We start from the raw sequence: 20958 nt of genomic DNA, 5'->3' as shown, positions 1-20958 counted from the left end.
CCGCATCCTTGGACTCATGGCCACCTTCACCCCTGGCCAACGCTAAGACGGGAAGGCAGAGGTGGACGGACGGGCGTACTGGTGGGTGTGGGTGGTTTCCGGGGGAGTGGAGAGGACAGCGAGAGAGTGAGCCAGACCCTCGCCCTCTCTCGCGCGCGTGACTTGCCTTCTAAACAGCACCGGGGCGTAAGAAGCATAGAGACATGATAGTGAGCTGGGTCCAGGAGGCCGGCCAGACCCTGGGAGGTGCCGCAAGCGAGAGGCGACACTTCACGGCGCACCCCGGACTAGTCTCTGGGTTTCCCCTCGCCATCATGGCATTCCTGGGGCTCTTCTGGGGCAGACTCCACGAGTCATCGTGGGAGACGGGCGACGGGAGCCGCAGGACGCGGAGAAACCATGAAGAACGAAATTCCGCCAATGGGCAATTCACCTCCGAATGCCGGGGGTCGAAGAACAGAGTGGGTGGAGAAAGGTTTAATTCTGGAGCTTGATGTTCAGGCGACACGACGGCGGCAAGACTGAGCCGGGAGACGGCACGAGAGAGTGTGTGTGGCCGAAGAATCGAGCGTTCGCGCACCCATCATCCACCCACCGTAACAGGCATCGGCTGGACGGTCAGTGATAGGGCGGGGAGAAGGGGGGAATGAGGAGAATGCATGCTCGAACAGACCAGCGGGTGGTTGGCTGGACGGCTCCGATCCTTGGCCCTGTCTGCAGCTAAGCTCAGGGGAGACAAGCTCAATGGAAAATGGCAAAGGCGAGAGACCAAAACCTTGTTTGCGAGTCATCGAAGATACACTGCAGTGCCTGTTGACAAAATCCGGTCTCTCTCTCTTCAAGAATTCCAGATGTGCCATCATTGTTCGCGAAGCTCGTGATGCAGCAGATAGGTTATCGGTTCATCGACTCGCCAGACTCTAAAGTGTCCACCTCCACGGTGGATGAGCGGAGGAAGATCCCCCCCAACTTTGGAGGTCGAGAACTGTCGTCGATGAGGCTGTTTCGGGACATTATTATGGGACCCTTACTCCCCGCACCCCTTGCTCATCTTGGCCTGCAGCCGCTTGTTGTGCCGACTCCCGGAACCCTTGACAGCGACTGGCCAGGGTGTGGGCGGGGGAGGGTGTAGGAAGAGACACGTGCGTTGGTGCGCCAGAGAAGGAGGAGAGGGGGATGCTGTTGGCCTGAACAAACTCCGGCGATGATGGACCACATTGGGAGGAAAGATGAGGAGGATGAGTGTTCATGGCAGAGTCAGGACAGAGTGAAGGAAAGAGAGAAGGAAGGCTGTTGGAATCGATGTGACTAAGCACGTGACAAAACCGCTGCAGCATCCAGCCTCGAATCCTTGAGCCACAGCCTGGCCAAATCACGAAGCAGGCAGGTTCCAGGCATTCGAGACCGCCAGCACAAACACCAATTCTGCATCCCAATCAGGCAATGCCGCTTTTCCACATCCTCACAGGCCGCGTGGCCGCCTGCCACCGGTGTCTGGCTTCAAGTGCATCACGCACACGCCGCACTCGCACGCTCACAAGCCATTCAACTTTGCCAGACCAGACAGCGCCCACACGCTTGGCACTCTCCTGTTCTCGAGCTTTGGCCACCTGCCAGCAGAGCACCTGAATCCTCTGTCCAACGAACACCACCCTCGCTCTGCCCTACCGAAACAACTTCCTGTGAAAACGACACATGCGCCACGCAGCAGACAGGCGATCGCGTCTTGGCATTCGGGGCCGAACGACGCCCAGCATCACTCCCGCGTGAGCCATCCTTCCCGTGCGCTTGGGAGGGCTGCAATCTTGGCAAATCAGCCTAAAGCATTCATCTCCATGCCAAGAGATGAGGCGGCTGTGGCTGGTCAGAGCCTGGGACCTGCCGTCCACGCAATGTCGAAACTACGCGTGTTGGCTGCTGTAGGCGTCTCGGCAGACGACCAAGCTACCCTGACCATTCTCACACGGGGGGGGGGGGAAGACCCATGGTTTCCCTCTCGCCCGACATCGACATCTGGGGCAAGATTTGGAGGACCACGAGCGTCCCTAGCTTCGCGTATTCCTAGTTGGCGACACCCTCTTTTGGCTTCTGGGGAGGAATACCAATTGGTGGAACAAATGGGTGCTATAACCGTCCCCCGGCACCGCGACATGTGGATGTACGAATGGCTCCATAACGCCATAACCCGACGGTTCCCATTTATTATGTGGGGTGTTCCGACGGGGCAAACGCAAAAGATGGAGAGAGCGAAGAGACCCCGACAACACCCCTGCCTACCTGCGCGCGCCCTGTGACTCTAGGAAAGTTCGAGTGGGCGTAGCTCGTCGTCGACCTTGGGTTCCTGTCTCGTCATACAGTATCGATGACACCTCGCTGCCACAGCTCTGGGATCTGGGTCAGTTCGTGCACTCCCAAGACACTATTACGTTTCCTCACCAGCGGGCTGGGACAATGCCATGCCATCTTGGAGTACCGGAAGCCAAAGCTCACCACTGGCTCTGGTGCAGGGATTTGTGAAGGTCTTGTCCAACTCTCCCAGTCGAAAGTCGTCACCCACGCCCTCGAAGCCTCCCTGTCTCGCCCAATATCCCTCCATCATCTCGGTTATGGACCTCATACTTGGCTTTTTCAGTTTTACAAAGCAGACAAATGATACCGGTACTCGATCACAGATGGCTAAGGCGCCAATAATATGGGCGATTCCTGGCGCCCGGCCAAGAGGAACCAGACTCTGGCCATGCAGCGACTATACGCCCTTCCCGGCATACCAAGCCGGTACAAGCATTTCAGCTTTACATCGTACTTTAAGCCAAGTCTCGATCTTGGTCCTGGCATCGGCCGAGCCGTCTTGGGGTGTCGGCACCTCGTCGCTGTTCGTTGTCAACAATTCCAAACTTGGCCTCTGTGGCTGACCAACCGGGAATCACGGCACGCATGTAGCCAAACTCATATCCGAGCAAGCCCCTTCACGGAACTGGGGAATCGATCAGTCCTGTACGTTATATCGGCCGGCAGGCAGACGATGCCATTTTCCACGAGTCCTCGACGCCGATTTGATTTCCTTGCAATGCCACAAATCTCTACCCGATGTTCATACGAGGATCGCAATGATGGTTTAGTATGGGTGAACTTGACGTGTCCTCCCGAGGAAGCAAGCCGCGATCTGATCACCTGCTGTCAACTTACAACTCACTTGCTTCTACCTGCATTGGATCTACCTATCGACTTCTTCAGCGCGAGTTAAAGGGTCTGTACGATGCAGATACCCTATTCAGCTGCAAACTAATGCTGCATCGACCAAGTGTTATGCTTATTTGCTGCAGCGCAGACAGGTCACCCGACGCCCATCCCTTTTGGTCTTAGCAAGGTGGACACGCGTCCCTCGCGCATGGCCTCGATCAATGTTTCCTGTTAGAGGCAGGCCGTCAAGTAGTGTGTCCCTTCATTTGTGCAGTGTGCATTCGCCCTAGTTTCGAGGCAAGGGATGAGGGGTCAGGAGGCTGTAAGCTTCACGGCCCCTGGTCCGAATCTGGGGTGGCGCCTGATCCTGGGCTGCATGAGCTGAGTCGCCGGGTCACAGCTTGCTAGCTGTTGCATGGAGGTTTGGCGCGCTCCGTTGACATCTAGACATTGTACAGGCCATTTAGCCAGGACTTTTGTCTCGTTCAAGTCATCAGTTTGATACTCTGGCTCCTTTGCGCGAGTTGAGCTACGAACTCAAAGCACTGACGTCCGCCTATCCAGTCATTTCGCGAGGAGATCAATAGAACGATTCGAAAGCTAATGTTGTGTAGCGAATCATTGACAAAAGTTGGCTACTTGATGCTGAATTGCAGAACAGTCGCGAGTTCATACTTTAGCTCATCTCTCGGGTCGTAGACTGAGGCCCACTGCTGGATCAGATGGCAGGAGGATACGTTCGGGGGGCTGAAGACAATATCGCAGGATGTTGATATCAGCAGCCTCAGTAAAGATGTGCAATCCCCCACCAGCAGGCCGGCCATGTTACGATTTGACGTAGACTAGCTTTGTCTTTGACTGATATTAAAAAATGAAGATTCTAGGCTAAAGTGATGTCTAATTTGATGTCAGGAGACATTTTACACCGTTACTGAAATAGAGGCTCTCTCAAGGCAATGCCACCTCTGTCGTTCTGGACTATTTCATCAACATTGAGTAGACAGAAATCATAGCGTCTTTAATCACAGCGGACATAAAACTTGGCTTGTTTCACAAGAATTGCTTGCAATATTGACCAGACGATGCAATGCACTGTTGTGGGTTCAGAGCAACCTGACGTGGAACGCACGCAAGCCGAGCTGATTTCATGTCCGATATAGGATGCACATAAAGAATCAGGTTCTAGAGAGCATACAGATCTCAGCCGCCTATTATCAGAAGCAGTGAGGTCTTTCGAACATCTCTCGTGCGCGGTGAGTCCAGCAAAACAGGTATCACTCAGAGCTGGGATACGTCAGCAGGCTCAAGATCTCTGAGGGTTACTGTGGAAAAGAAATGTCACGGGGTTATATCAACATGTGATCCGTAGCTGATGTTGAAAGACGCAGAAGATTCATACATCATTCCAGGTGAACCTCATTATATGAGTTTGTAAAGGGGTTGGGAGAGATCTGATTCCATTCTTCTCCAGCAAGCCGGACCAAGTCTCAAAGTACCGCCCCAACGCTTTGAATTATCCGTTTTCACACTCCCACCCTCCCAGTTCGCTCATTTCTCGCCAATGAGCGCGAGAATGACATTCTCGTAATCTCCGCTCAGCATTTCCTTGACATCCTTGGCAAACGGCCGGCCGTACTTGGCCTTGTACGCATTCTTCGCGGCATCCAGACGGCTGCGGTCCCAGTAGAGGGAGACGACGCGGTTGATGAAGAGCGTGTCCTTCCTCTTTGACTTGAAGAGCGGTTCGCGCAGCCGGGCGGCGTCGGCGCGGGCGCGGTCCTGGGCGGCCTGGACGAGGTTGAGCAGGGCGTCCTCCATGTCGCCGCGGAACTCCTTCTCGATGACCTCCTGCATGTTGCGGTGGTACTTGCGGCTGTAGGCCTCGGCCATGGCGTGGATCTGGGCGGGGCTGCTGCTCGTGAGGACCTGGGCCACCGAGACGGCGTTGACGCCGATGGTGCCCTCGGTGGCGCGCTGGAGCTCGGTGACCTTGGCGTCAATCTCGGCCGGGTGGACGGGCGCCGCGTCCTCGGCGCGGTGGCCCGCGAGGACCATGCTGTAGAGGCGGAACAGCGTGTCGTCGACGTCGTTCTTGATGTCGGTCAGCAGGTCGCGGCTCTTGATGCGCTTGTACTCGGCGACGATGGCGCGGAGGTCGGCGTTGGAGCGGTTGAGCAGCACGTCGTTGAGCGCGTCCTCGTCGGTGCCCATGCGGTTGAGGGCCTTGTCGAGCACGCGCGCGTCGTTCTCGAGCGGGCCGCGCAGCAGCGCCAGCAGCGTCGTCTCGAGGTCGCCGCGCGTCTCGCTCTCAATGTCCTTGGCGAGGTCGCGGATGAAGCGGCTGTTGTAGTCGCGCACGAGCTGGGCCATGGTCCAGGGGTTGGCGTACTTGGGGCTCGTGAAGACCTTGATGAGCGCCTTCTCGTCGCACCCCATGCCCTTCATCGCCTTGCGCACAGTCTCAATGTCGGCCGACGTGTCGACGGGTTGCACCCAGGCCTTCTGGGCCGGATCGTACCCCGGCGAGGCGGGTGTCGGCTGGACATTGTAGGCGCCGTACGGAGCAGCACCGGGCGGCGGCTGACCCCATTGCTGAGGAGGCTGTACGCTGGGTCAGTACTGATTGTGCAGACGATTGCATCGCAAAGGCGTTTGAGGGTGACTCACCGGAGCACCTCCGTATTGGGGTTGTTGCTGGTTCGGCGGCGGCGCCTGTCCATATGGTGGCTGCTGCTGGTACTGTCCATAGCCTTGCTGAGGAGGCGCGCCATGCGGTGGTGGTGCGCCGTATGGCGGCTGCTGCTGCTGCTGGCCGTACGGCGGTTGACCTGGCTGCCCTGCTGGAGGCGGCTGTTGGCCGTAGTATGGCTGCTGTTGCGGCGGCTGCTGGGGGTAAGGCTGATTAGGGTACGGCTGGCCTGGTTGTCCCTGCGGCGGCACGCCTCCTGGGGCGCCCTGGTATGGCGCTGCTGGTGGTTGGCCTTGCTGCGGGGGGTAACCGTAATATGGCTGTTGTTGCTGTTGCTGGTAAGGAGGCTGCTGGGGATATCCGCTCGGTGGTGGTCCTCCTTGCGGAGGGGCGCCGTGAGGGCCCGGCTGACCGTAGTACGGCTGCTGAGAGCTCATTTGAGGGATAGCTGATGATTGGAAATCGAGCGTCGGTTGTTCCGGGTTGAAGGCACGATTGTCGCGTAGGTAGTCGTCTTGTTGGAAGCTGTGTAGCTGTGACACTGGGTTTCCTCAGAAACGTCAAAGATCAATTACAAGACTAGCTATCGGACAGCGGCAAGTCAGCAGCCAAGGCAGGTTCTATATACCATGCGTAGAGGCCTCCTCAACCCTGGTGATCCTGATTCCGGCTGATCCTGCGATGCTTTCTTGCACTGCCCCCCTCTCCCAATGGTGCTGTGCCACATGCCCCGCGCTCTAACCGTTATCGCATCACGTCACTGGGGACCGGCGAAGGAGGGGCACGGGGCTGAATGGGTAGCTTTGCGCCAGGTGGCCGTTCTAGTATCTCTAGCGCAGGTCAATCAAGCATTCTGCGGGTTCATCTGCCAGTCATCGTCGAGCGTCTTCAGCCCTTTTCTCGCGAACATCAGCCAATTCCGGGCCATCGCTGCATGTGAGGATCCAGGGGAGGTGGAGAGGTGCTGCTCATTAGTGCCAGGAACGTTGCACAGCTTGAAGCTTGTCAGCCCTTCGGTCGCGCGATGCCTCAGCAAACCGCCCGTCTGAAGCACCACATCCTGTGACCGCTGTGTCAAGACTGCCGTTGACGGGGTCCATTTGGGAACCTTCGATTTGACTGATTCTAGCCTTTCAGTTTCTTGTCGTGCGATACAGTTGGATAGTTGGTCTTCATTCAATCGCAGGGCGTGCACAATGCCAGGTTGCGGTTTCATAACCTCCTTCTGGCTTGGCGAGGCGTGCACAAATGTCACTTGTACAACCTCTCACCATGTAAGCCGGGTGAAGGTGAGGAAAAAGAAGACAAATTGACTGGCGGCCTCTCTGGCCTTTATAGGTCAAGACAAGTGCGTCTAGCGTAAGGTATCGTCGTCCCATAAACATGTCCCTTGGTCCAAAACGCCTTTTCCCAGCCCAGAATGACGATCTTCCATCCTCTCTACATGCACAACACTGCCCGCCCTACAAGGCAATGAGGCAACGAGGCCTCCGCCCTCCAGTTGCGGTGCTGACGCTTCTTGGCGGCCCCCAAAAGATTGCACTACCGAATAGCGTGTGCGCCATCGAGACGCCCGGCGCTTAGAGCTTCGGCAACAACGGGGAGGCAGCCTCCTGGGTGCCGCCCATCGCTATGATGGCGGAAATAGAGTCGGGTTCCGACAGGTAACGCGTCATGGCCGCAGAGGAGGCCGACTGGTGCGTGTTCGTTGTGTGGCTGTCACGCCTGTGATCATGGATTAGATGGTTGGGCTCGTCTGGACACCAAGAGCCCCCAATAACTCACATGGTTAAAGCATCAAGGCTGAGGGGCGCCACGGGCAGAGCCTTGGATGCGTTTTGGGAAGGCATTTCGCAAGTCGAAGATGTCTTTTGAAATGCAAAAAAAGTGAGCAGTGATTGCACTTGGACGAAAATCAATTTGTACGATCGATGAAGGTGATTACTGGGAATGTGTGCCTTGTGATGGTATCAAAGGAGGAGGTGAATTCATCATCAACATCAACCAAGACGACTGCTTTTATCGCCTACAAACGAGCTTCTGGACGGCCCTTACTCGACATGGCAAGGAATGCATAGGTGGTTTTCAAGCTCGCAGTTTAAAATTTGGCTGCAAACCTCGACCAGATAGCCGGCCAGCAAAACTCCACTGAGCAAAGCTCACCGGACAGCTTGGCTGGTAGAACATGAGATATTCAGCCTGCCGAGATTCCAAGGGAAAGTTCTGCATGGCGAGTTCTATGGGGATATTAGGGTTGCATATCGAGCTTTGCGCGTGGGAGTTTTGCGTTTTCAGTAAAACTCCAAGCTCGCGTTGTCAGCGAAACACATCATTGCTAGTGCAGACGTGGCAGTGCTTGCTCTGCATCCCGCAGCCAAGTCTTCTGGCGTGGGTGCAACAGCCTCCCAGCCTGACCGAAAGTAGAAAATGGGACAGACTCGGTACAAGGTTCGCGGACGGACTGCCCCTCATGTCGGGAGCCTCATATGACCACGAGCATCCACCGGCTCGGCTTATTTACCTCGGACTTCCACCTATCTATTCTCTCCCGTAAGTGCACTCCCACAAAGAAGGATTGCCTGCGGTCATAGGCTCGCGTTACGCCCGATTTTGGAACCTTTGATCCTCAAGTTGATTGCACAAGTCATACAATTTGTAAGTTGGTCCTTTTTCAGCTCAGGTTTTCTGTGTTTCGAGTCGATACTGACCAGTTGCCCCCGTTCAGCAACCATGGATTCTACGGACAGCGGCACAGGCCGAGGAAATTCTGTCCCGGGTCACAAATATATCTCCTCTACCCGAACTACCGCAACAGGCTGGCGTCAGAAACTGGCCGGAAATTCCGAATATTGCTCCCTGCGCGGCCTGAAGAGAGTGTCCTCGAAGTTCATCAAGCCCCTCCGGCAGCCAGTGGCCCCGCAACAACATCCAAGAGTACAAAGGCCGCGTCCCCTTCTCTACACACCACATGCTGAATCCTCGTCACGCACTCAGATCATGTCGCAGTCTTCCTCTACCCGCAAGCTAATGGCTTTTTTTAAGAATAACTCGGATCGGGACTTCGACCTGGGCAACAGTATAAGTGCCAGCCAAGCGACGGCTGGCAATAGCCAAAGTGACTATGGAAGGCTATCTAGTCAATTGAATTACTCCGGCGGAAGCAGTGATCCACCTACGATTGGATTTCTTTCCGAGGTGGAAGCTGATCAACTCGATACCAATGATGGCTCTGAGACTTTTGGCGTGGCCGCGGCTCAGAACGAAGCCTCCGAAAACCCACCCTTGCTGTTTTCGAGTAATTTGACGTCGCCAAAGCGAGGAGTGTTGGGATGCGAAGAATATGCTAAATGGCCTCCAGAGATCACATGTAGGCAAATCGGCATTCTTCTTTGCTAGAAGATCGAATTACTAAAAGTCATTAGCGGATGTTGCTGTTCCCGACGACCTCGTCGTCGACAACACGATACCTACGAGGGCGACTAAGACCGACCACATCAACCACCGGTGCAACCCCATTCCATCAGGAGGCAATCACGCGGCCGAACACTCATCAGCGCCATCGTTTGCGCCGAAGAACAATGTGGCAAGGTCTGCTACAAACAGTTCAGAGGGTACGATGTCTACTACTTGGTCTAAGACACCTTCATGGGCGACATCGAAAACGTCTTCAACGGCCACTGAGATTGATTGCTGTCATAACTTTTCCGTTCGTCAAGGTCTTCGAGACACAGCCGGCGAGATTACTCAGTTGTTTTACGCATCCAAGGCCCCGGTCGATAAGGACGAGTCATCGTCCGACACGTTCGGTCGAGCCCAAGATGGCGCTCTTTCGGCAAACCATCAGCTAACTCAAGGTAGACTCAAGATCGCCTCCGATCTCTCCAGTCTGCCTACACAATCGAACGAGGCCAGCGCGCCTCAGAACTTCCTGCCTTTGACTCATTCCAACATTGCCTTGTTGGGAAGCCAATCCAAGGGGGGCGATCAAGCAACATATGCAATGCCGGAGAAAGAACAGGAGAATGAAACCATACGCAAATGTACTTCTGTCTCGTGCCTCGGCAGATCTCCTGTACTAGAGGATAACGAGACCGTCGGGTCAACCAACGAAATCGCTACAAGCTCTTCGTCGCACAGCTTGGCACTGGGTCTTCAGATTCCAGTAAGAAGCCAAAGGCCCGGCAAGGCGCGGCAATCTCAGGCTGTTTCGGGTGGCAGAGGTCGAAGTTTGAGTGATATCAGCGAAACTCTTTCTGATGCTGGAAAGTCGAATGCAGAGACGTCGCCTCCTCTTGTCAAGTACTCGGGCTTTGAGGGCGGTGATTGGCATGGTTTCCAACCACAGCCAACGCCGGGATCTATGAGTGAGGTGGATTTTAATTGCGACGCAACCCAGAGTCCACATGATCCCATCTCCCAAACGCCAGGCACAACCCCGCCAGAGAACACTGAAACCGACCTTGACACAGAAGAAGACCTGGATGACTTCGAATCTGAAACAACAGAGGAAAGCGTCGGCTCACTGCTGAACGCGTTCAGTGCCAGCCGCCTCGAGCCTGAACTTTTGCCTCTTGTGGTCTACTTGAGAAGGCAGATTTGGCAAAGTCTGGCTTGGGAGATTTCCAACTGGGACTACGCGGCGAGAAGCCACGCAGAGCCATCGACTGACGGCAACTCATCTTCATCTGGTCATGGTCCACCTCGCAATGACAGCGCAGCGGGCGGTGAACAGGCGAGTCAGAATGCCGGAGGATCGAAAAGGCGCTGGGCCGAAAATGATGGCAATGGAGCTGGCGGTCGAGACGACGGCGGCCCAGGCAAAAAGCCTAAGTCTGCGACGATGAACGGCATGGGACCTGCAATTTTTGCGTGCCTGTTCAAGAAGAGATACCCCGACAAACACTGGCACCGGAGCTGTGATATAGGGTGGCGAACCATGAGCCAGGTAAAGTGAGTATATAACATACCCACGGTGAATGCTCGCTCAACCGCTTATAACTTCAGGACCCATTTATATGAGCACCACAAGCTCGACCTCCATTGTGACCGCTGTTTTACAATGTTCAAGTCTGACGCCGACCGTATAGAACATGCAAGGTTAAATGACCAGTGTCAGAATAAAGACAGGCCAGAATCACTTATAGGCATGAATCGTGATATGGAGCAGGCTCTACGAAGCCGAAAGGGCATACAGCATGTTGCCGGCCACATACTCTGGGCGCGAGCCTGGGAAATCTTATTCCCAGGGCAGGATCAACCGGACACGCCTTGTAAGTCCTTACGCATATTCTAACGCCATATCATCAGGAAGTAAAATTGACAAGACTCATGTAGACTGCAAAGTGACTCGGATCAAAAGCTTGAAAGATCTCAATGCCGTCAAATGCATTATCTCAGATGGGTTCAGAAACGACTTTGAGCTCGGAGACTGCGTCGTCTATCGAAATGATGTGCCAATTGCGTTTAGCGAAGTCAAAGAGATGCTTGAAAAATGCTTGGCGAGGGCTCTAGATCCCCTTCTAGACCTTGAAAGAGTACTCGACGAAACACCAAAGTCTCCGTCACTTGTAAGGTTGGAAGAATCGACGAAAACAGCCAAAACTCGTGTTATGCCGCCCGCTCCTGGCTCAATAGCTTCATACGAAGCATGGAATAGCGCGGACATGCAACATGGTTCTTTTCCAAACATGGATATGAGAAACACGATTGCCTTAGAGCCTCAATATGGTTCTCCGTCTGCTCCCCGATATAATGCCGACAATGAGTTTTTCGACGCAAGGAACGCAGAAGTGGACTCAGAAACACCGGCGATGTACTTGCCAGGCGATGCCGAGATACCCGGGGACATCGATTCGTACCAAGATCCTACGTGCGACACCTGGACTGAAGACTAAGAAGAGTAGGCTGTGGTCATCAACCACACTTTTTGCGTTACTCCCAATAATGGTCGAGACACGGTGGAAGTTTCCCTGGTAAACCCGCCAGACATTCAGCACACAGCTGCAAACCTGCCTTTGAGGGTCATCATTCATGCCCCACGCAATCCATTCGGGCCTGAGCTGTGTTTGTTAAGATATAATGAATGGATCGCGACATTTACACACAGGACTGAGTGACAGCTCCACCTACCGAGGTCAGCTTTCCAGTTGCTGAGGCATTTTGAATTCCATAGAATTTTGTTGGTCCGGATGACAAAGAGAATAGGAAGTGATTCGACCTGGCACTGCTTTTCTCGTGAAATGTAACTTGCTGACTGTTGCGAAAAGAGCTCGTGCCTGCCACTTGGCTGAGGAAGAGTAGGACTCACAGGTACCCCTATATGGTCACCGGCTCACCATCTGGTGACCGGGATACAACTCGCCACATTAGCTCCTTGCATCAGTGAATGAAATGGACCAAGAATGCGATCACAGGCATAACAAGTGCAAGAACCATAAGTCGTGTTTGACATTCCACGTTCTGTGTCGGCGGGCAAAAAAAGTCAGTGTGCGTGAACTGGGAATCGAACCCAGGGCTCCCCGATGGCAACGGAGAATTTTACCACTAAACCATTCACGCTCGGATGATTTCCAAACTTTCTGGAAAATTTATGTTCCTCGGCGCAAAAGACACAGTGCAGTGAGGTGTCGTTCCTTAGCGTTGACTTCGCATCCCACCATCAACCATCAAGTGGTCCGGCCGGTCCAGTAAACATGCGATGGTTCTTTCTTCCAGTGCCACGCCTTTCAACTACGAGCCCGCGCGCGTTACACAGCAGGCGCCCAATATGACAGCCACTGATTAATACCTTTCTCCTCAGTTGTGATGAGGCTGAGGACAACGGGCGAAGTCAGCAACCCTGTCAAGGGCATGTCATGATGCAGCAGATCCAGTCATGTAGACACTTGTAACATGTGAAAGGCCTGGACCTCGCTTGCAGCGAGCGTGGCACCGTGTCATTCGAAGGGCACCTTGAAAGGCCAAAAAAAGTCCTGTTGGTCGGTCCCAGGCTGGCGTATCTTGGCAGAGCTGGGCTGTTTCGTCTGCTGCTGCCCAAAGTTGAGGCAGCCCGGTTGCCTTTTTGGACGGTTCGCAAGGCACAGCCCGCCAACGAATACATATAGCAGGCAACTCTCGCCCCGACCCTTGTTGCAAGGCTGATTCGAAACTTCTCTTGTCTACAAGCGTGTCCCTGCCGTGGTCTGTCGTGAACCATCTCTTTCAAGACCTTGTCACCCGTCTAATACATCTGGTACGAACCGCCATCTGCAGCAAATGGCCGAAATTATTGGGGTTGTCGCGAGTTCGTACGCCCTTGGGCAAGCTTTCGTGACTCTAAGAAAGCTCAAGGCGATCCCCGAAGTTCAACAAAATCTGGAGTCAATGATCGGAGAGGCAGGAACAAATCCATATCATTCGGCACAAATACTGACTAACAATGCAATAGGCTGCAAGGCTCGCCGAGTACGCCCATATCTGTGAGAGTCTACCACAGAGCGACCACATCGGTCGGTTGGGCCCTGAGTTAGAGCTCGCAAGGACCAAACTCAAAAACGTTGCCGATGGTCTGGCAGCTCTCTGCGCCCGATGCTGTAAGGCTGACGGCGAGCGCTCCGCAAAGGCTAAGAAGGTGAAATGGCTATATCTCCAGAGTGACATGACTAAAATGCAGACGGAAGCCCACAACGCCTTGGACATATTGCAGGGCTTTGTTGGCCTCTATAATGCCAGGTTGGTTTGCCCGCGAGGAGTTGCACGTACCGCCCCTTCCTGACTTATCACAGCCTAGCCATTGGTTTCAATCTAACCCTTAATCAATTGAATAAACGACATGAAGAAACGGTTTCGTTGCTGGCGCATTTCATGACTGAGAGCACCTTGGCCAGTACGACTACTCTGCCGGAGCTCGGGGGAGATTCAAGCTTGCCCATCGATGAGACAACAGCTGCCACCAGTTCTGGGCAGCCATTCGGCCCCGCAAAAGTGCGCCTAGCGATCGAGCCGCCGGTCCGCGGTTCGAATCAGCCATCAGCATCCTGGTTGAGTACCTCGACAGTATCTCCGGGGCAGATGCCTGGATTCTGCCCCAGGCCCTGCAAATGCCGGTGCCACTTTAAGGGCAAGGTATACTGGGCAGATTTGAGTCCATGGCAATTTGCAAGTCGAACCCTACCTACTAGCTCTGGTTCGCCATTCTTGCGTCACTCAAGATGCGATAGCTCAGCCTGCCAACAGCAGTCTTGGACCAATATCGAGTGGTACATGCGTGTCTCAGCTTGGCTATTCAAATTCGCTCCCAGTTTCCGGGCTTCATGTGGTTCTGTACGCTTCGCGCTGCGTCCTACAAGAGTGGGCATATCAGAGGGCCCTTTTCTACACGCGTTTGTGGATGGAGCACGAGCTGTTAAAGACATGCTCAAAGAAGGGCACTTTGTTTACTACCCTGATGACGAGACACTACAAGAAGTTGTTTTGATTGAGGTCTGTTTTTATCACCGAGCCCACCAGAGCGCGTGAGCATTTGCACGTTTCGAGTAGCCACGAGTCTGACTCTAGTTCTTCATAGATGATGTTGAGCTGGGTGGTTGTAGCGCATGACGGCTTTAACTTCTTATTGACTCTATGGAATGATTATCTTCGCGCAAACCCGCTGCCAAGGTAGGTGAGAGATTCCTGCAACAGTCGACTTTGGCAAGTTCGGTTGCCAGATTTCAACTTCATATGCTTACGAGTGTTCGCTTAGCCGCGTTGCTACCCTGGCTCGTTATAAGCTCAGTCTCGAATCAAACAGGTCGGACAACTCATGCTACTTGTTGAATAGGGTCATTGAACTCTCGGATGATGATGTGTTGTCTGCTGGGACAGCCATCCACGAAGCCGCAAGAACAGGTGTCGGTATGCACGAGGCGTTGTTGGGTCAAAGGCGTTATATTGATCACCTTGACGACTGCGGACAAACAGCGCTGCACCTTGCCATAGCTCGCGGTCATGTCGACGCCCTGGATATGCTGCTGGAGGCCAAGGCAAACACCAATCTCGAGAACGTCGAGCGGGAAACGCCCCTGATGCTGGCGACTAGCCTGGGCTTGTCCAACATGTGCAGCATGCTTGTCAAGGCTGGCTGTGATGTAGACAAAGGTACGTGGCCGCCGATTTACATAGCTCTCATGAGTAACAAACCATTCGCGATGGATGTGATGAACACTCTTCTGCGGGCAGGGGCGAATCCTTGGCTGAATAGGCGCTGTTTCACTTCGACGATGGATTATGTTTCAAAACAAGATCCATGCCTCAGTGACTTCATCTTGGAGAAGGCCAAAGTGTTGATGGATTACGACGCCCGCCTGATATCGGAATTTTCAGACCCAGATGGACGATTGATGCAACACTTCGACTACAATTGCGTCCCGCTGCTACGCTATCTGGTCAACGAAGGCGCGAGGTTCCCATCGCTGCCTGACGGAACACCCTTCATACTCAGGCATCTGGCATTTCGTGGGAATTTTCAGGCCTGCAAGTTCTTCGAGACGTGCAAGTCTATTCCTCGAGTAAATGTCATGAAGGGTCTCAAGCCGGACGGTATCCCCCGGGCCACATTATGGGACAGATTCCTTCTCAGAGTTCATAGGCCGGATTTCGACGGTGTATATCAGGGGTGTTACTTGGCATTTTGTAGGAGTTTCCCGAACGTGTTCGTTCGCATGAGGAACCACGTCCTTGACGAAGACATCAAGGCCTTGCGCAGCATGGTCCAGTCTCTGGAGTCGCCTGACCCGCGCAACGCAGGGGAACAGCTATCGCATCTGCTACACGAGAAAGAAGCCTGGGGCAGATTCGACTTGGTCTCGACGTATCGGGCCATCATGGTCCAGCTGCGGGAGAAGATGTGGCAGGCCGCCATTGAGTCGCTCGAAGAGCACATCGAAGTCTTGATGGATGAGATGATTTCATCACCTTGGGAGCTCGAAAGTGAGGTCTGGAAGTTGCCTAACTTTCTCCACCTCCTCGAACCCGACGCCGGCAACATTGAACGCGACACGCACAACGAAGGAATGCAAGCAGCGGCTGAAGGAAGTACAAACGCGAACTTGGGAGACAGCGTTGAGGGGGCCACGGACATCGACAGTGAGTGGGACGCTGTCAGTGAGGATGACGGCGATGTAGCAGACGGGTACAACAAAGAGATACGCAGTCAAACACGGAAGCTGCGAAGATACGCGGCATTGCAAAGGCGGCTTGCGCTGGATCAGGCGAAACTGCGGCGCAGAAATTGGCATACGGCGCAGGCAGACCCAGAGTCGGACGGCGGCTACAGCTCGTCCGGGGAAAGCGAAGAGCGGGACGAAGAGGCCGAGTCTGTGTCGTATGAGACAAGTGACGGAGAGGCCAGTGTCGATGCGATCTAGAAAGAACAGACCTGGTTGGCGTTTGCCGTTTGCGTGGCAGCAACTCTGGTGGACTGAGGAGAACTGGGGAAGAAGGCACGTACGACTCTTGAAAAACGGAGCTGGTGGGGCATCTGGAAAGGCGAAGCACAGGACGAGGCAGGACTAGGACCAGGACCAGGACCAGGACTAGGACCAGGCGGAAACCCTGACCCCATCGCGCACCAATTGTCGGCGAAATACTGACTCTCCTTCTGTCTTCATCTCCATCCGTCTTCATCGCCATCCGTCTTCATCGCCATCCGTCTTCATCGCCATCCGTCTTCATCGCCATGCGCCCATGCCGTCCATCCAAGCAACAAGCAAAGCAAATCCGTAGCTCGATCTGCATCAACACTCACCCATCTCACCAACAAGCCATCCCAAAACGATGACATGTGGGACACACAACGCAGGCCGCCCCTGCAGACCAAGTGCGGAATGATGATCCCCCCATCTGCAGCTCGGGTGGGCAACCCCAGACTGACAGCTCGGCCAAGCTGCCCGCTGCAAGCCACGCCCACCGCAAAGTCCTCAAGTCCCCAGACCCGGAACACCGATTTCAGCACCATGCTCGCTTTCTTCGCCCGAATCCGTCCACACCCACCGGGCCCCCCAACGGCCAATAGTGCCGGCGACAGCACGATTCGGGACACGCCTGCCGCGCCTCTGGGCGTTCGTTGGGCGTATTCTGGGGAAAACCCTGGCACCGCTGCCATGTGATGATGCCACTGGCGCGACACGTCTTTCTGTCCCCAATCTCCTGGCCAACAATGCGGCGTCCCCGCGTGAACGGCATTAACGCCGATGGCCGATGGACCATGCATCTCATCTACGCAGCGGACCGAGACGAGTCAAGCCCCAATGGAAACGGTTCGAGCGTGCAATGGGTGAGCGTGTTTGACGAAGCGACGATGCCGTGCGATGCCGCGAAAGGAATCCACTTCATTCCATTCACCCACCTGCACTGCACCTAGGGGGGCCTTGAGTAGCGGCCCATCTTGATCGCCAAGACATCCTCTTGCAGCTTGACGCGTCTTTCTCGAGGGCCTGTGGGCGAACTGGATCCATTCGGAAGCCTCGGCCTAGCTCTCGATCTATCGCCGCCATAGTCGTTGGGCCGTACATTAGAGCGAGCCAAGAGGCGCCTTTGTGCAGGCTTTCCTATTTTACGGTCCCCTCCCGCTTGCCACGATTTTTTTCTCCCCCGCGACCCTCTCTACCCCACGACGACCCTCTTCGACGCAGGTACCTTGACAATCGATTGACGACGTACGACAGCGCCTTCGACACCGTCCTTCTACGCTCAAGCCCGAGCTCCCCCCTACCAGCGTCAAGATGAAGACCACCGCGCCTCTCGTGGCTCTCGCCGCCGCCTCGACGGCCGCTGCCCAGAACACCACCGTCAGCTGCTCCAAGGGCGTCCACCTGCTCGTGTCGCGCGGTTCCGCCGAGGACCCCGGCCCAGGCCGTCTCGGCCCCCTCGCCGACGACATTGTCGCCGCCATCCCCGACTCGGCCATCGAGTCCATCGTCTACCCGGCCACCTTCGACGACTACGGCCTCTCCGTCGCCGATGGCGCCGAGGCTCTGACCGCCGCCCTCGACCGCTACTCCGTCGCCTGCCCCAACGGCAAGGTCGTCCTGCTCGGCTACTCCCAGGGCGCCCACGTCACCCTCGACGCCCTCTGCGGCCGCGAGGAGAGCACCGGTGCCTTTGCCTTCAACGAGACGACCCCCATCCCCGAGAGCATCGTCGACAAGAGCGGTATGTGCCCCTCGTGCCCAGGGAAGATCATTGGACCCCAGCTAACTTGGCCCGCAAGTCATCGCCGTCATTCTCTACGGTGACCCAACCCACATGGCCAACGCCACCTGGAACAAGGGCAACAGCACCCGCGACGGCGTACGTCCCACACCCGTTCCTTTTGACTCCTCAGATGCACAAATAGCTAACCGCAGACCAGCTCTTTGGCCGCAACGACACGGCCGCCTGCGAGCCCTACGCCTCCAAGATGGCCTCGTGGTGCGACACGGGCGACGTCTACTGCGACCGCGGCAACAACACGGAGATTCACGGCGGCTACTTTGCCCTCTACGACGACGACGCCCTCGACTTTGTCGTCGACCGCTGGAACGCCACCCTCGAGGAGGAGGCCGAGGCCGCCGCCAGCGGCACCTCGGGCGCCCCCTCGCAGCCCACCGAGACGGGCGCCGCCGGCGGCAACAACGAGTCGGCGGCCGTCGGCGTCCGCGCGGGCTGGGGCGCGCTGGCTGTCGCGGCCATGGTCGGATACCTCGCGCTGTGAGGTGGGGGTTAATTCTAGAAGCGGTGCATGATTTGTGTTTTAGCATAGCGAATTGACTGCATTCATTCTTCATCGGCGTTACCTTTCTTTTTTCCTCCCCGTTCCTCCGTCATCCTGGCCGTTCTAAGCTTGCCATCTCCTCCCACGTCACGATTGCTGCTTCGCCATCACTCGTCTCAACTCGCCCAGCTCCCCACATGAGGCCATTCACTGCACATGTCACACATCTACTGGTCATGAACCGCTCGATTGAACGACGGCAGACGGACTGGGGGGGTATCATCGCAGCCGTCGGCCATCTAATTTCTAATAATTATGTACGAGATGGGGGAGAGAGTGGGCAGGGTGTTACGGGGTGCTGTGGTAAACAACATGAACACACAACGCGCGCGCGCAGCCGCACGTACACAAGTCCGTCCTCAGAGGCGGGGACTACTACTACGCTGCCCGCCCCCGTTCGCTGCCGTCAACATAAGAAAAAAAGTTACTTTCTTCTTTCAATCCTTGCGTCTGTACGCCTCAGCGTTCAGTTGCGCTTCATGAATCGCATTCGTTGCGCTGCGGGCACCAAGATGGGCGTGGGCGTGGGCTCGGCGGCCGTTGTCGTCGCAGGCTCGTCGCGGGGCGGTGTGTCGGGCTCCGCGGGCTTTTCCGTCTCGACTGGTTTCTCAGGCTCAGCTGGTTTCTCAGGCTCGGCAGGCTTCTCAGGCTCCGTGGGCTTTGTGGGTTCCGCCGGCTTCTCGGGCTCCGCAGGCATGGGGTGCGCAGGAGGAGCGGCAGGTTGCTCGGGTGTGGGGTGCATCGGAACAGGAGCCGGTGCCGCGGGCGGGTTGGGGTGCATCGGCAGGGGAGCCGGGTGCGCAGGTGGCATCGGGTGCGCAGGGGGCGGGGCGGGGTGCGCCGCGGGTGGCGGTTGCAACGGTGCGGCGGCGCCTGGAGGGCACGCAGAAACAGTGTGAGGCGGAAGAGTGACAGTATGCGGCGGCGCAGTGACGTGGACTGTCTGCGGTGGTGCTGTAACATGGACCGTTTGAGGCGGCGCGGTAACGTGAACTGTTTGCGTGACATGGACTGGGACTTCGACTGGCTGGGTGTGGATTTGAGTGACAACGTGGGTGACGGGAACCTGAACGGGCACTTCCACGGGTTGCGTCTGGATCACCGTGACCGGCACAGACTCGACCTTGGTCTGAACATGCGTCTGTACCTGTGTGACGGGTCGGTCTTGCGTGGTTGTGACCACATGAGTTAGGGGCGGCAGCGTTTGGGTGTGGACGAGGGTCTGGACGTGCGTCTGGACTACCGTGACTGGCACGCTCTCCACCTTGGTCTGGACCACAGTGACGGGTACACTCTGGACGTGAGTTTGAACGACCGTGACAGGCACGCTCTGAACATGAGTCTGGACAACCGTGACGGGTACGCTCTTGACTTCGGTCTGCGTGTGGACGACGGTGACCGGAACGCTCTGGACTTGGGTGTGGACGACTGTCACCGGCACGCTGTGGATTGCTGTTTCGGTGTGAACCACCGTGACAGGCACACTTTGCACCTGTGTCTGGACGACCTGCTCGGTCTGTGTCACATGCACCGTCTCCTTGATCGTTGTCGGCACCGGGACGGTAACGTGTACCGGCACGCTAACATGTACCGTCTCGGTGACATGAACTGTCTCTGCCTTGCCGGGAACCGTGACGTGAACAGTCTCGGCGGCACCAGGCACGGTGACGTGTACTGTCTCTTTGATTGTTGTCGGAACGGGAACGTGTACTGTATGGACGAGCGTCTCGGTGACGGGTGCAGGGCACTGCTCGACGGGTGCCGGATGAGCGGGAGGGGCGGGAGCTGCTGCAGGCGGGTTGGCCTCGGCCAGGGAGGCCAGGGCCAGCCAGATGGCCGTCGTAGGCCGGGAGAACAGCATGTCGTACTAACAAATAGGGTAAGATGAGTGAAAAATAGGCTTGTCGTTATAGGCGTCGTAGTAGTTGCGATCTATGTAGCTTTTGCTGTAGAGCGGCGTCGATGTCGGCAAGTGAAGACAATAGAAATAAAGAGTGTACTGAGGCTTGCTCAAAGAAACTCGAGATACCAGTCTCTACTAAACGATTAGAAATGAAGAGCAAGCAGACGAAGAGAAAGAAGCCGCAAACGGATGAGCGGACAAGTCGTGGAAGAGAATAGTCAAGGAGTGAGGAGGAGCCTGCTGATCATGGCACCCTGGAGGAGGCAGCATGGCCGTTATATTCGGGAAGGGGGGAGGGCCATGAGCAACGTCTTGGCCCTCGCTGTGCCATGGTTCTGATCGTCCCCTGCCGGACGGGCTGGAACACGGAACCAGCCAGCGGCGTGGATCCTCGGATCACTGCGTGAGACGGTG

At 55.8% G+C, this 20958-nt stretch overlaps 6 protein-coding genes and 1 non-coding gene across 7 annotated transcripts; 3 read left to right on the top strand and 4 right to left on the bottom strand.

Moving 5' to 3' along the window:
• Positions 1–4728: 4728 nt before the first annotated feature.
• Positions 4729–6306, bottom strand: D7B24_004115 (uncharacterized protein; the record flags this gene model as incomplete). Its single annotated transcript, XM_028638290.1, has 2 exons — positions 4729–5781; positions 5848–6306. The coding sequence occupies 2 exons, from the start codon at positions 6304–6306 to the stop codon at positions 4729–4731; spliced, it is 1512 nt and encodes a 503-aa protein (XP_028496910.1).
• A 1143-nt stretch (positions 6307–7449) lies between these two features.
• D7B24_004114 (uncharacterized protein) lies at positions 7450–7719 on the bottom strand (the record flags this gene model as incomplete). The annotated part of the gene is made up of 2 exons (XM_028638289.1): positions 7450–7594; positions 7655–7719. 2 exons carry the CDS (start codon positions 7717–7719, stop codon positions 7450–7452), a joined length of 210 nt encoding a protein of 69 aa, XP_028496909.1.
• Positions 7720–12356: 4637 nt separating this feature from the next.
• On the bottom strand, positions 12357–12427 carry D7B24_004113. Its single transcript has one exon. It is a non-coding gene; the product is annotated as a tRNA-Gly (tRNA).
• Positions 12428–13123: 696 nt separating this feature from the next.
• On the top strand, positions 13124–13622 carry D7B24_004112 (uncharacterized protein; the record flags this gene model as incomplete). Its single annotated transcript, XM_028638288.1, has 2 exons — positions 13124–13210; positions 13296–13622. 2 exons carry the CDS (start codon positions 13124–13126, stop codon positions 13620–13622), a joined length of 414 nt encoding a protein of 137 aa, XP_028496908.1.
• An 853-nt stretch (positions 13623–14475) lies between these two features.
• Positions 14476–16254, top strand: D7B24_004111 (uncharacterized protein; the record flags this gene model as incomplete). Its single annotated transcript, XM_028638287.1, has 3 exons — positions 14476–14506; positions 14714–14986; positions 15212–16254. The coding sequence occupies 3 exons, from the start codon at positions 14476–14478 to the stop codon at positions 16252–16254; spliced, it is 1347 nt and encodes a 448-aa protein (XP_028496907.1).
• A 791-nt stretch (positions 16255–17045) lies between these two features.
• On the top strand, positions 17046–18581 carry D7B24_004110 (uncharacterized protein; the record flags this gene model as incomplete). The annotated part of the gene is made up of 4 exons (XM_028638286.1): positions 17046–17162; positions 17554–18040; positions 18099–18178; positions 18240–18581. 4 exons carry the CDS (start codon positions 17046–17048, stop codon positions 18579–18581), a joined length of 1026 nt encoding a protein of 341 aa, XP_028496906.1.
• A 526-nt stretch (positions 18582–19107) lies between these two features.
• Positions 19108–20502, bottom strand: D7B24_004109 (uncharacterized protein; the record flags this gene model as incomplete). Its single annotated transcript, XM_028638285.1, has 1 exon — positions 19108–20502. The coding sequence occupies one exon, from the start codon at positions 20500–20502 to the stop codon at positions 19108–19110; it is 1395 nt and encodes a 464-aa protein (XP_028496905.1).
• Between the last annotated feature and the right edge of the window lie 456 nt (positions 20503–20958).

This window comes from Verticillium nonalfalfae (assembly GCF_003724135.2).
Source record: "Verticillium nonalfalfae strain VnAa140/NRRL 66861 chromosome Unknown scaffold_23, whole genome shotgun sequence".
Lineage (NCBI taxonomy): Eukaryota > Fungi > Ascomycota > Sordariomycetes > Glomerellales > Plectosphaerellaceae > Verticillium > Verticillium nonalfalfae.
Note: the sequence above shows the minus strand (reverse complement) of the source record. Positions and strands in the feature narration are given on the sequence as shown.